This window comes from Haemaphysalis longicornis, unplaced genomic scaffold, assembly GCF_048455015.1.
Source record: "Haemaphysalis longicornis isolate Haplotype H1 unplaced genomic scaffold, Haemaphysalis longicornis Haplotype H1 scaffold_1, whole genome shotgun sequence".
Lineage (NCBI taxonomy): Eukaryota > Metazoa > Arthropoda > Arachnida > Ixodida > Ixodidae > Haemaphysalis > Haemaphysalis longicornis.
The window spans coordinates 437,495,744-437,508,231 of NW_027526203.1; the positions used below are offsets into that span (position 1 = coordinate 437,495,744).

The window sequence follows — 12,488 nt, forward strand, 5'->3', positions numbered from 1 at the left end:
TGAACCAAATATTTATGTTCTCTTTTATTGCTTTTATCGATGCTTAACACTTTCCTGTCCACAGAAAAAGCATTGATTTTTGGGTACTCTAGCAAACAATATTTTCCCGGTCGCAAAAAATATGCAACATATAAGTGTATGGTATCGAATTGTAGAAAAGTAAAATTATTTTGCTGTGGTAACTGTTTCAAACAGGAATGTTTATTTGAAAAAAGAGAAAAAGCTGCACAGGAAAGTTTTGGGACAAAAACACACATACACCCAGGCATGCATGCACACACACAAAAAAGCAAAAACATCGGTGTTTGTCCACACAGAAAAAACAAAAAATTTAAGATATACCGTATTTACTCGCGTAATGAACCCACTTTTTTTCTAGAAAATTTGGGGGGAGGGTTCATTATGCGGGGAAAAAATTGTGAGATTTTTAAAAGTTGAAATTTCATACAGTAAAGTTGCTAAGAGAAGCACTGTCAGAGCCTTGCCACTTTTATAAAAACACGTAGGTAATTATGTAATCAAATTTCTTTTTTATTCCGAACATGCTAGTCATGGAGCTGTGCTCCTCACTGAAGTCGCTTGCGGCTTCACATTTGTTGCCGGCCCACCGTCTTCCGGGGTCAAGGCACTCCAAAATATCTTTTACGACACCGGGAAACTTCTCCTCTTTGGGCCCGCGAAGCACACAGCAATCCCTGTTCGCCCAAAAACCTCTCGTTTTCACCCGTAGCATACACGCACTGGGTCAACGCTGAAGTGCCGCCCGGCTGCACGGTTTCCATGTGCATCAACGCATGCTCCCCCACCTTCAGTTTAAAACCGGCTGTGTAGCTCATGTACTAGCCCATCGTACGGCGCGCACCGGGAGCACAAAAAAAGGTCGCAACACAGCTGAACAACAAAACTACAGAGGGATTTGCTCGCACGCCGCCAAAACCAACTAGAACAGCAAACAGCTGGGAAAGAGTTAGGAGTACGTTTTGTGCTTTGTTCGCACACTGCGACGTTTCTATGGCGCAAGGTTTGCTTTGCGTTCAGCAGGTGACACTCCGCAAGTGCGCAATTTTTAAATTGTGAGCCACGGCATTCGCGCTCACGTCTCCGGCTACTGTTGAGATTTAATCGTTTTTGTTGGAATTCGTTTTTAGCATTTCTGCGCGTACTTTAGTGTAATATCAAGTTACTGCAATCGTCTACGGTATCAGCAACCATGCTGAGATAGAAACATATTCCCGCTGCATTTTTTATTCAATGTAACAAAAAAAGTAAATTCTGAAGAAGAAAAGAGGGGGGAGGGTTCATTACGTGAGTGGTTTCGTTACGCAAGTAAATACGGTACATTTTGTACATATGCTATCAGTGCAAAGAAAAAGTCCTGCAAATATCAGACATTTAACTGTAAAATTTCTTGACTTACAAAAAAAAAATGTTAACACTAGTGGGTTTCAAGCCGCTGTGCAAAGCAGTTCCTCGATACATAGGTTGTCACCTACCACAGCAAACGTTGGTTTTCTGCTCTACTCTTTTTTGTTTGTAGCGCAATCTACAGTTTCAATACATTTGCATTTTCTGGGGCTTTTGCTGAACAGGGGTATCAGGTTTTGGGTGGGTATGGCGCGCTGTCGCTTTCGGTGCTGAAATCTGATGGCGAAAAGTTGTCTGAAGAGTCAGTGCTGCTAACGTCATCCAAAAAGTTGTGTGTAGAATCGTCACATCGCTAAAAATGCGGTGTTTCCGCTGCGCTGTAGCGTGCTATGTCAACACAATCTCCGTATCATCCTGGCACTTGTTCCATAACACCTGCGGTGCTTTAAAAAATTGCGGCGCGCAGAAAAAAAAATGAAAGAGGATGTAAGTGTGTCTACTACGCAGTAGATGGCGCCAGCTCTCACAGCGCACCCAGAAAGCGCCAAATTTGAACGAGAAAGCATCGATAGTATACTATCGATTTGAATAGGCGTGGACAGGAAGATGTTAATGGCTTACCAATCCTAAAACAGCCCTTCAGGTACTTGAGCGTGTGACAATCCATTACCTACATAGAACAGCCAGAAATTGTCAGTTTCTGCTTCAATGCTCTGAGCCTGGAGGGCACGTACCACAGAACCATGCTATGACCACACTATTTTGTGTGGGCGTTAAAACGCTGCAAAGGCCGGCACCGACCACCGAAGCTGAGTGGTTGAGCTGTCTGCATTTAGGCCTGCCATCACGGTGGATATTTGATACCTGCTTCCAACAGAGGCATGGATAGCAACTCCTGCTCCGATTACAGGCTATATTATCAGCTTTCTTGGATGTGGAACTTTGTTTTTACTAAAAGTGCCATTTTGGTGAGCGATTACATTTCCAGCACTGGCTACATGCCAGCGCCTTGTTACTGCTTGCCATGTGAAATGACTTAATAAAGAGTTCCTGCCAGACATGGGCGACATTTGGCTACGTCGCCTTCTTTGCCTTACCACAGAATGACATCATACTGACGTCCATTTGCTGCGCGCCACTCCTTGAGCTGTTTCGTCGTGCAATAAACAAGATCAAGCTAAAAAATCTCCGGAGTTTTTTTCTACATTTCAATAAACGAAAAAAAAAAAATAATAATACCAGGCCATCTCCACTAACATGAAACCTGATGAGAGGCGAAGCATGCAGTGTATAAGTGCATTCTTGGCACCTTGGCGTTTTTGCCAATGGAAATGAAACCATTGGGGGGTAGAGGTATACAGCTTTGCTGTAAAAGTCTCTTGTCTTTGAAGCATGAAGCTCCCCAGCGGAAGGTGTAAACGAGTGTCCTAGTGTTTTTTTACTACATGTTACAAAGCACTCCAGCGCGAAGTGTAAACGAGTGTCCCGGTGTTTTTTAGTACGCATTACGTTCTAGAGCAAGGTGTAACCAAGTGTGCCGGTGTTTTAGTACTCTGACTACGAGATGACGATTACGACGACAGGCGATGCCAAAAGCCCCAGCCTCTAAGGGGCTTAGCCCCTAATATGTTCCGTGCATCGCAGGCCATTCATACTTCAGCCAGGTATTCTGCTGAGTAAAAGAAGCGAACTGTATCATAATATTAACCTCGAAGGTTGGTGCCAGTACCACTTTAAGCCTATGGCGTAGGCAACAATTCCCAGTTTTAGCATGCCTAGTCATTAAAAAAAAAAAAAAAAAAAAAAGACCAACTGGACCGGATATTGTAAAGAGCCTCTTGATGCTCGCAGCCTGAACAGTGCTATCTCATTTGGCAGCAGTAAGAGGCTCACCGTTGGTTCATCAAAACTTTCTGCAGCAGGGCTGTCAGGAGCTGGAAAAGCTGACGGATCAGTCTCTTCGTGTATCTTTTTAAGGCAGGCACGCAGGTCGTAGTTTTGCTGAACCGCCTGAAACAAAGTTGCACACGATGAGTCACATTTGATGAGAAACCAGCAATAAGAGAGAGAGAAAGGAGGAGGAAAAACACGGGGTCTATTCTGCTGAAAGATCAAGTGTTTCATAGCTCTCTTGGCTTTACATTTCATGGCCAACGACGCCTTATTTGCGGAGAAACAAATAATTATAGCCCATCTCTGCCACTACATTTAATCTTGTCGTGGCATTGCAGTGCATGTCACAAAGCACCCAGAGCGAGCCAAGCCCGACTTTACTTTGTCATCCCTATCTTCCGGAAAGCTTGTTCTCACTGGCTTTCACTTTCGTTGCGACCAATAAAAAAAGGTCTTTTTAGTGCCATCTTGGTGTGGCGGAGCACAGCGAAACCAACCAACAGGCAAAACCAGCCACCAATCCCAACACTTTATTGGCAGGGCGTAGTGATGCCACTGAAGCTTTCACAGAAATGCTCAGGAGGTACAACCAGTTGGGAGCATAAGTTAAAATTTAAATACTACTTGCACCACTGATCAAAGTTGACGGCTGTCTCGTTTCAAATCGGTTGCGCTAATAATGTCTGCTGTTGCCCCTGGCTGTTTTGTACAGTTGAACCTCGTTATAATGTAGTAGTATCGGGACAGCAAATTAGTTCGTTATATCTGATATTCGCTGTAACAGTAGAGGTAAAAATCGACTCTAACAAATCGACAATCTGGCCCTCGCAACAATACTTCATAAAAAAATGCATTTTTTAGGCTTTGACCCCCCTATAAACAAGGTAACCCTTACCTTTATCCTTGTTGCATTTCAAGCACAATGAACCGGAACATGAGTATGTGAAATTAACAGAACAAAGTTTACTTCACAAAACAGGCCTGCGTCTTTATTTGACGAAGGATGTGATCTTCATCTGGTGGCTAATCACAGCACTGAGCAGGATGGAGTTTTCCACAGTGTCCATGTACAAAAGGGCCTTTATACTTCTGCAGTTTCGAATGCCAAACGGTTTTTCCAAGTAGCTTTTCAGCCTCGTGGTCAAATATTTCTTCATTATATACGATATCGTGCGCGGGTCTCACGGTTTTAGTTTTGTTATAGAATAATTAGGGTAATTGAAATAAAGCTTGCCCAACCAAAGTTTGTATTTAGTTCGCTATAGCCGATAATTCGCTATACCGGTGTTCGTTAAAACGAGGTTCAACTGCTGGTGGTCAGTAGGTATAGTAGGCTCTTGCATTCATCCTCATGCATGCATCTTTTGAGTTCGCTTGTAAATGCGAGGTGAAACATTTCGACGAAATTAAAACTGAAACAAAGCCTACTGCCTGGGTAGAGGAGTTATATCTTCTGTTTGCTAGCTCAGGTTTGTGTCTTTTAAAAAGCAGATCACCAGTAGAAGTTCCGCATAGATTTATTTTACACTTACATGTCCCTGGATCAGTGTTTGCTTCAGAAGAACACTTCGACAACCTCCACCAATCTCATTTCACCATTTGCGATTTGTGATGCCACAAATGGCAATGTGGGAAAATGTATGGGAAAGCAATATTGTCTTCTCAATTTTTGCATATTCTGCGTTAATAAGAAACTACTGCTGCTGTGAGTGGTATTATTTGTATTCACAACACTCCAATCTACCGATACAGGCCAACTTCCTTATAGGTGGTATTCACGGAAAAGTTTAGCTGTCACTTTCTTCGCTTGGCAACATTAGAAACGGCCACGGACATGGCCGAAATGCCACGGACATGGCGCGTCTTGTGCCACTGCGCCCGCACGGCGAAGAAAGAAAACAGCGGCGTGCATTCTCAGCTACATTTCAACCTGATTCTCAACAGTGGGGTCAACAGAGACGTTATTAATTGCACTCACATTAGTGTCGAGGCATTACTTTGCGTTTGGTTGAGTAAAGTTTGGAACGTCTTAACACACACAATGTGCCGACAAGTACCAACAAGTACCGACGGACAAGTACCGACATCCCACGGAGCCCGACGTAAACAGTGACTGCGCACTCACATGGTTGCCTGCATGCGTGCCTTGCCAGTGAATACAAGCTATGCACTTTAGTGTACCTTTAGCACAGACCATGACAGGTGATGGGTGCATTGAACTCAGGCACACATGCATGCTCCTCCTGAGTCCACTCTTCACAGATGTCGAAGCTGATCTTGAGAAGGGGGACTTCTGCCCTTTGCTGGACGACACATCCTGGTCCCTTATGACCATGACATGACACTTCTCGAGAAGTGGTGAATGATGTTTCATCTTACTTTACTGTTCTCTTTTCCGATGAGCAAGATCGTGCAAGGAGTGAGCTGGCCCTGTCCTTCACAAGGAGTCATCCAACTGATAATTCTGCCACGACAGGGGCGAGTGGGCACTAATTACACGAACAACACTGCCACTAAGGCAATGCAACATTTTCCACGATAACAAAAGACGAGTCCACTTACCTGCGTGAGCGCATTTTTCAGATTTGCAATCAAGGCCGCATTGGTGCCACAGCTGGCAGTGCTCTCGGACTCTAGATGCTGCTTGAGGCGCTCCCGCTCAGTTTGTAGGCTTCGAAGCATGGTCCGCAGTCCTGAGTGCACTGCACCCAATGAAAAGACCAGCAAGGTAACACACACAACGCCAATGCAGCCTGAAAGCAGCGAATGGCCCATGCACTGGGCGAGAAGTCACTGGAACAAACCTTCTTTAGCAAGCGAGAGGAACTGCTCCATGTGCTTGAAGACGGCCGTTGTGTCGTATGAGCAATAGGCAGCCAGGGAGGCAGTGTCAGGTACAGGACCGACCAGTGTCCCGTCAGACGCTAGCGAGGGGTGCGAACAGCTCAGGTAGCCCATGTCCCGAATCGACAGCATGGCAGATCCGTCCTGGCATTGAAGAGAATCACAACTGTTACCTGATGCGCACAAAACACTGCACCACCAGAAATTCATTTGCCCCACTCATTTACTGGACATTTTTAACAAATATTTTAGTACGCCTTCCTGCAACCGTACTCCCAGAAAGGTCATTTGAACTCCCCAAAGGCAGTAAGATTCGTGCAAAATAAGAGTGCAAGAATGGTGCAGCACAGGGCTGTCCTTTCACCTCCTCACATGCCAAAATAAAAAAAGGGAAAGGGTGGGGGGACTTCATTATTGAATTAAGCTAGGTGCCTTTCATTTATCTAGTCAAATTTGTTTCGTTAGTGAGTTGAAGATTATTACATGGTTGTTCAGTCAGCTTTCAATCATTAAAACATTAGAATGCGTCAATATGTTAAAGGGACCCAGAAAAGCTTTGTGAAGGTGGCAATCAAATGCATTCAGGTGGTAGAACACATAACAGGGGATTTTTGAGCCAAGTGTGAGCCCCATACGTTGTACGGATAATTTGTAAACAATTTTTGAAGATCGCCTTTCTCAGCTGACCGCGGCTGACGCAACGCCGACCACGGCTGACGCAACGCCGACCGCGGCTGACGCAACGGCGAGGCGCCCCCCTGATTCGGCCGATCGTCGGTCGCCGGCAACGTCACTGCCATTAGCTATTGGCTTCCGGTTGCTCTTCCTCCTTCCTGCGCGATCCCGAGGCAAAGGCGGGTCTGCAGCGATTGACGCGTGCCTAGGCCAGGAATGTAGCTAGCGGAGAACGGAAGTCGAGCGTCGCGATGTCACATGGCTATTCCCAGTGTTTGCAGCTGCTTTGAAAGAAGCAGAGAGGGAGGAGGAATCGATCGGCAAGGGGGGAGAGGTGCACTTAATTGCTTCTGGCACAGGTAATACTGAATGTAGGTCAATAATTCCAACGACATTGCATCGCTATATTGGTACTACGCGACAATAAAGGCCTTTTGTAACTTTTACAAAAGGCTTTTCTGGGTCCCTTTAAGCTAATTTCGTAGCAAAAATACTTCGAAAGACGAAAAATTGTCACCATTGTTTTTTTTTCTTCAAATTTTATGATACTGTTTATCTTTTATTTTGACAATATTCAAGGCCTGCTTTGTAACATCTAACATTGATTCACTGTGATCCATTCACTAAACTTCCATTTTTCATTTCAAGTGAAAACTTCAATTTTTCGTTTGAAGTGAAAACAATTTCAGATGAGTCAGCCTATGCTTATAAAAACCTCTTTTTTTGTAGTTAAAATCCTAAGTTTCTAGCATATTTAATAGGAAAATCACCGCAATTTACAAGCTTGAGCTTAATCTCACCTAATCATGAAACGCAACAAATGGGTGCTAAACAAGTTAATGACGCCTGACAAGCTGCAGACCATGCACATGCAAGAAAATGATCGTTAGAGCTTGAAGAACCAAGCTTATCTGCCCGCATTTGAGTGCAATCCATACTAGTGTGCTGCTGGCTGTAGCAGGACGGCCTGAGTTTCCGAAATGGCCTTCATGGCACAATATGCAGTAGCATTAGTTAAGGGTACAATTTTAGCAGAGAACCTCCTCAGATGAGTGCCGCCAGTTCAAGTAATTTTGCATACATCACAGAAAGGATTTATAGACTCGAATGCATCACTGGTAAGAAATACTATAGCATGTACTTGACCAATGCCTAGACTCTACTTGCAATTTTAAGTAACACCCCCCCCCCCATCCACCCCTGCCACCTCTGTGTTTTGAATTAGCAATTTCTCCCATTAGAAGCACATTAACATTTAGTTAGGAATTTCCCTTTTACCGTAAATTATAGTAAAAAAAAGACCAGTGAAGAAGTGGAGAGGGAGGTATGCTTAGAATTATGAAGTGCTTCAAGTCCCATAAAAGCAACAATTTGGCGTCCCTGGTCTAGTAATCCTAATTTTCTTTTGCTCTTCGAGACTGCTTTTGGAATGAGCCGAGACTGTCACCTTCATGGCATAAAAAGCCAAATATAAGCGCATACTCTCTTGCTAGCACAAGTTTGCATTGCTGTGTTCCGGCCATCGCTTTGCTGGTACAGGTGCACCTACACAAAGAATCTAGAATGAGGACTTCCTAGTCAAACTATGATAATAACCATCCCTATCTCGGTATGGCTACACCTACCACTGAAGGGCTACAATAAGTTATGAGCCAAGTTTGGCAACAGCTACATAGTTAGGCTCTAGATATTACATGATGCACGGTGAACTTTTTCACAGACCATGAAAAGACGTAGAGCCCTTGACAAGTTAACATAGTAATCGACTAGTGAAGGGTTAATTAAAAAAATAAACAGAAAAGGAACAAAGTGTCAGCAGTTACTACAAGGAATGACAACATGGTGCACATAAAAGGATGTGAAACTATTCCTTTCTCCAAGGCACCAGAGCTGTCAAGCACACCGTCTCAATAAAATTGATGTTAATGAAGTAGTTCACAGGAGTGCTGGTTGCAACTACCATAGTGCTTCAATGGACTGCTGAGGACATTTCTTACCGACTTGTCAGAGCGATTTGCCTCGGTGAGATTGTCCATGCTGGCAAAGATGTCATTGGCAGCAGCTGAATCCTGCGACACTGTGATCTCCACGTTGAGTGGTGGCTTCCCCCCACCGCTGCTGCCGCTGCCGCTGGCAGCCCCTTTGCCAGCAACGGCTGGGTCAGAGTCCTTCTTGCCACGCCGAATGCGTTTCAGGTGGAACCGCTTGCGGTCTTTTTTCTGCCCTCCAACTACGTGCTCCATCTCGGGAATCTGCAAACATACCCCATGCAAAGACACGGGGGGCATTATTTTGTAGGGATATTATCCCGGGCTCTGTTCTATTCACAATTGGTGCATCGGAGGGCAAAGCAGGGTACGGCAGAGTCTTTAATACCATTGCCCACCCCACCCACTGCTAAAAACACTTCCATCACTGGTGACGGTAATGATGGCATAGTGAAACATACTGCTCAATTTGGCCTATTGGAAGTAATTGTAAGAATTCTTTAACTCCATTCCACACATTGTGCCAAGCTGCACCTGCCAAATCCATACAAATTTTTGCGAAACGACACTTTGGCCAGTCCCACTCCTCCCTAGACTGGCAGCCAAAGCCTATTTGTCACTACCTAATATTCATATGCTTTCAGCAACTTCCACAAATTCTAAGCCACGTCAGTCTTCATCTCTTATTCAGTCAAACGATGCTACAACAATATTCATGGGCTAGAACTTCATTGTTCTGTATTTTGCAAACAAATTAAACTTGGGAAAAAAAAAATGTGACCAGTCTACCTCTAAGTAATATTCATGAAAGAGGCTTTTCGCTCCCTTTTTTGGTAGCAGTGTCACTATGTGACAGGCACTAGGTGATCCCCCACCTACAATGCTACACTTGTCTCTATTCCCATACAAAGGTTTCTTGCACAATATGTGCCCGCAGAGCGGGTGCTGAAACTGGCAGCTCCCGAGTGCTGTTGTCTACCAAAGATGCAATGCTGCAGCATGAACTCCTTATGGTGCTTGAACCACTGAGGCAATTTTCTATTAATGCGAAAATGTTAAAAAGCTCATACAGCAAAAAAGCCACCAGCGGGCATAGCATGTGAAAATCATCATAAGTCAATACAGCCACAATGAATGCGTCCCATGGAGGAGTGACAAGTTTACACCAAAGTTTCCATCATCGTTCACCGCTGCTGGGAGCAAACCCGCCCAGTGGCAGCCACCACAGAACGCATGGACGATGAATGCGGTGTCGTCTACTAGTGTGGAGCATTGTTTGGAGCCGCCATATTCTACGAGTGTGAATGGCGTATCTACATCTGTTTTTGCTCAGCCATTGCATTCCGCTCTTAAAAATAAGCTCAAGCTCAAGCTTTTCATGTGACACAAGTCTGCTTTAAAGTCAAAGTACTTTTGTACAAACAGAACCACTTATGACAAAATCATAACATCATTACGACATACTTGGCCCTAAGATGTAGTTCTGACCTAATTTGGCTTGGATGTGACTTGATAGCAAGTGAGCTTTTTTTACAGGTTGATGTTATCTGTACCAAGTTGATGTTAGTACATAATCACCACCATCAAACAACAGCAGTGCCAGTGACTGCATGTGCTGACATCAAAAGCTGTTAGTGAAAAAAAAAAAACCCAACAATATTACCATGACGACTCTGCGCCCAAATTCACAATATTAGAGATGTATGATTTTGGAAGTTTCAAATAAATCGAAAATGGTGCAGCAAACTGGAAAATGTGTCATGATAGAAAAAATTTCATGAAAGCGGAATTCTTTGTACCAGGGTTTGACATCTATCGCCATACTGTTCTATCACTGGCATAACTGACAAATATAATCCCTGAGAGTTGTCTGAATTGGGCAGTTTTAACACTGGAATCATTGACAGCAGAGCATTTTGAATGTTTTATGAACAAGGCATTCCTTCCAGAAGGAAAAGAAACTGAAGCGCCCAGTGCACCATACACTGCTGGTCACAAAGGAAAAGCCCACCTCCAGGTAGTTTGAGGACACTGTGCTTGGACTGTTTTCAATCAGCTGCAGGAGGTTGGCCAAATGAAATAACTTTTCTTGTAGCATTGAAGCATCTGCGACAGAAACCAAAAAACTGTCATGTGCATACTCCAACTGCATTTGCTAGCTTACAATAAGTGGCCTGCCATTACAAGGACACTACAGTGTAAAAGCAAGATGGCCTATATCGGTAGATTAAAGGGTTGTGAATACAATTACAGTTGAACCCCTTCATAAGAGACACGTACCGGGGAGCAGTTTCTGTCTCTTATACGAGATGTCTCTTATAAGCAGGGAACCATGTTTTCACTCACTAATCAGACCCTAGTTCAATGTGGGCACCGTATGACTAAAATAAGCTCAAAAGAACGCTTCAGCATGTTGCAAAAGATTCATTCTAATATATGTTTGGCCCCCAGAATTTATGAAACAGTTCTGAATCTTTGTTTGCTTCATGACTGTATTTACACTGTCTTTTACAACCGATTCTACAACCTTTTTTTTTCTTTCACTGTTTGTGGAAGATGAATCGTAGACGTTGAGTTCACAAGCCTGATGAATAGCCAGAGCGCGCAGATTCTTCCGCTGTGTGCTCAGGCTATTCATTACGCTTGCAGGACTCAACATCTGGATGCTTCTTGATTGAGAGCTACGCGAGTGGGAGAGCCCGCATGTGCGGTCGCGCTCCAATGGATGGCAGTAAGCTTCAACCACTTCTGTAAGTTGCATTTCCAGTGGCAGGGCTTCTCATCGTCATTTCATAGCTGACTAAACCACTGTGTGTTTGCTGAAGTTATAATAAATAGCGACTGCAGGCGTCTGTCATCCACCTCTGTTTCCACAATGGAAGCAACTGCAATTAGTGACTGGTGGCACTGCATCTGAAGCTAAAATGTCTGTTACAAACGAGATTGTTGAATAAAGTTCAAGGATGACTTGTCCCTTATAACCAACTGTCTTCTACATCCGATGTCTGTTATAAAAGAGGTCAATTTAATGGGAAAGATAGGGCAGCCAACCATGTGGGCAAATAGTGTCTCTTATACCCATTTGTCTCTTACATCCATGTCTCTTATAACGAGGTTCAACTGTATACCACTTGTAGCAGCAGCTGCTTATTGACACAGAAAATGAAAAAAAGCGTGAAAATAGGTATCTCAGCTCCATACGCTTTCTCGCACTACAATATGCAACATCACAAATCGTGAAGGGTGGAATGACACTTGTGGAGCTTGCCTAAGCGTTCTTCTGAAATAAACATTGTCAGGTCAACAGGCAGTAGGCTGTTTCAGTTTCAATTTCCCTGCAATGTTTCACCTTGTGAAACAAATGCGGTCAAAAAATTGATTGATTGATTGATTGTTGGGTTTAACGCGCCGACGCAACGCAGGCGATGAGGCGCGCCGTAGTGGAGGGCTCCGGATTAATTTTGACCACCTGGGGATCTTTAAAGGGGCACTGACACAAAAATTTTGCATCTTGTTTTTTTTGTTGCGATAAGTAGCTAGTGACCTACTTATAACCTGTAGAAACCTCATTTGCTTCAGCGTGCGACGGTTGTTTAATTAGAGGCATTTTCAATGCGGCCAGTCGCAGTTTCGGTTTCAGCGAGTGCCGCGAAACGATGGATTTTGTGGATTTTGTGTGAACAAAGCTGACCACGTGACCGTCGGAGGGATATCACAGTTACA

General features: G+C 44.1%; 1 protein-coding gene across 10 annotated transcripts in view; it reads right to left on the minus strand.

Annotated features, from left to right (window-relative positions):
• LOC144155800 (oxysterol-binding protein-related protein 6-like) overlaps positions 1-12,488 on the minus strand; it is a 149,013-nt gene that overhangs the window by 35,693 nt on the left and 100,832 nt on the right. For all 10 annotated transcript variants that reach the window (XM_077687471.1, XM_077687476.1, XM_077687469.1 and 7 more), the window contains 5 exons: positions 10,777-10,871; positions 8,775-9,029; positions 6,063-6,246; positions 5,821-5,960; positions 3,259-3,375 (listed from right to left, as the gene is read on the minus strand). In XM_077687471.1, coding sequence (XP_077543597.1) covers positions 3,259-3,375; positions 5,821-5,960; positions 6,063-6,246; positions 8,775-9,029; positions 10,777-10,871 — 791 coding nt within the window. The remainder of the gene's footprint in view (positions 1-3,258; positions 3,376-5,820; positions 5,961-6,062; positions 6,247-8,774; positions 9,030-10,776; positions 10,872-12,488) is intronic.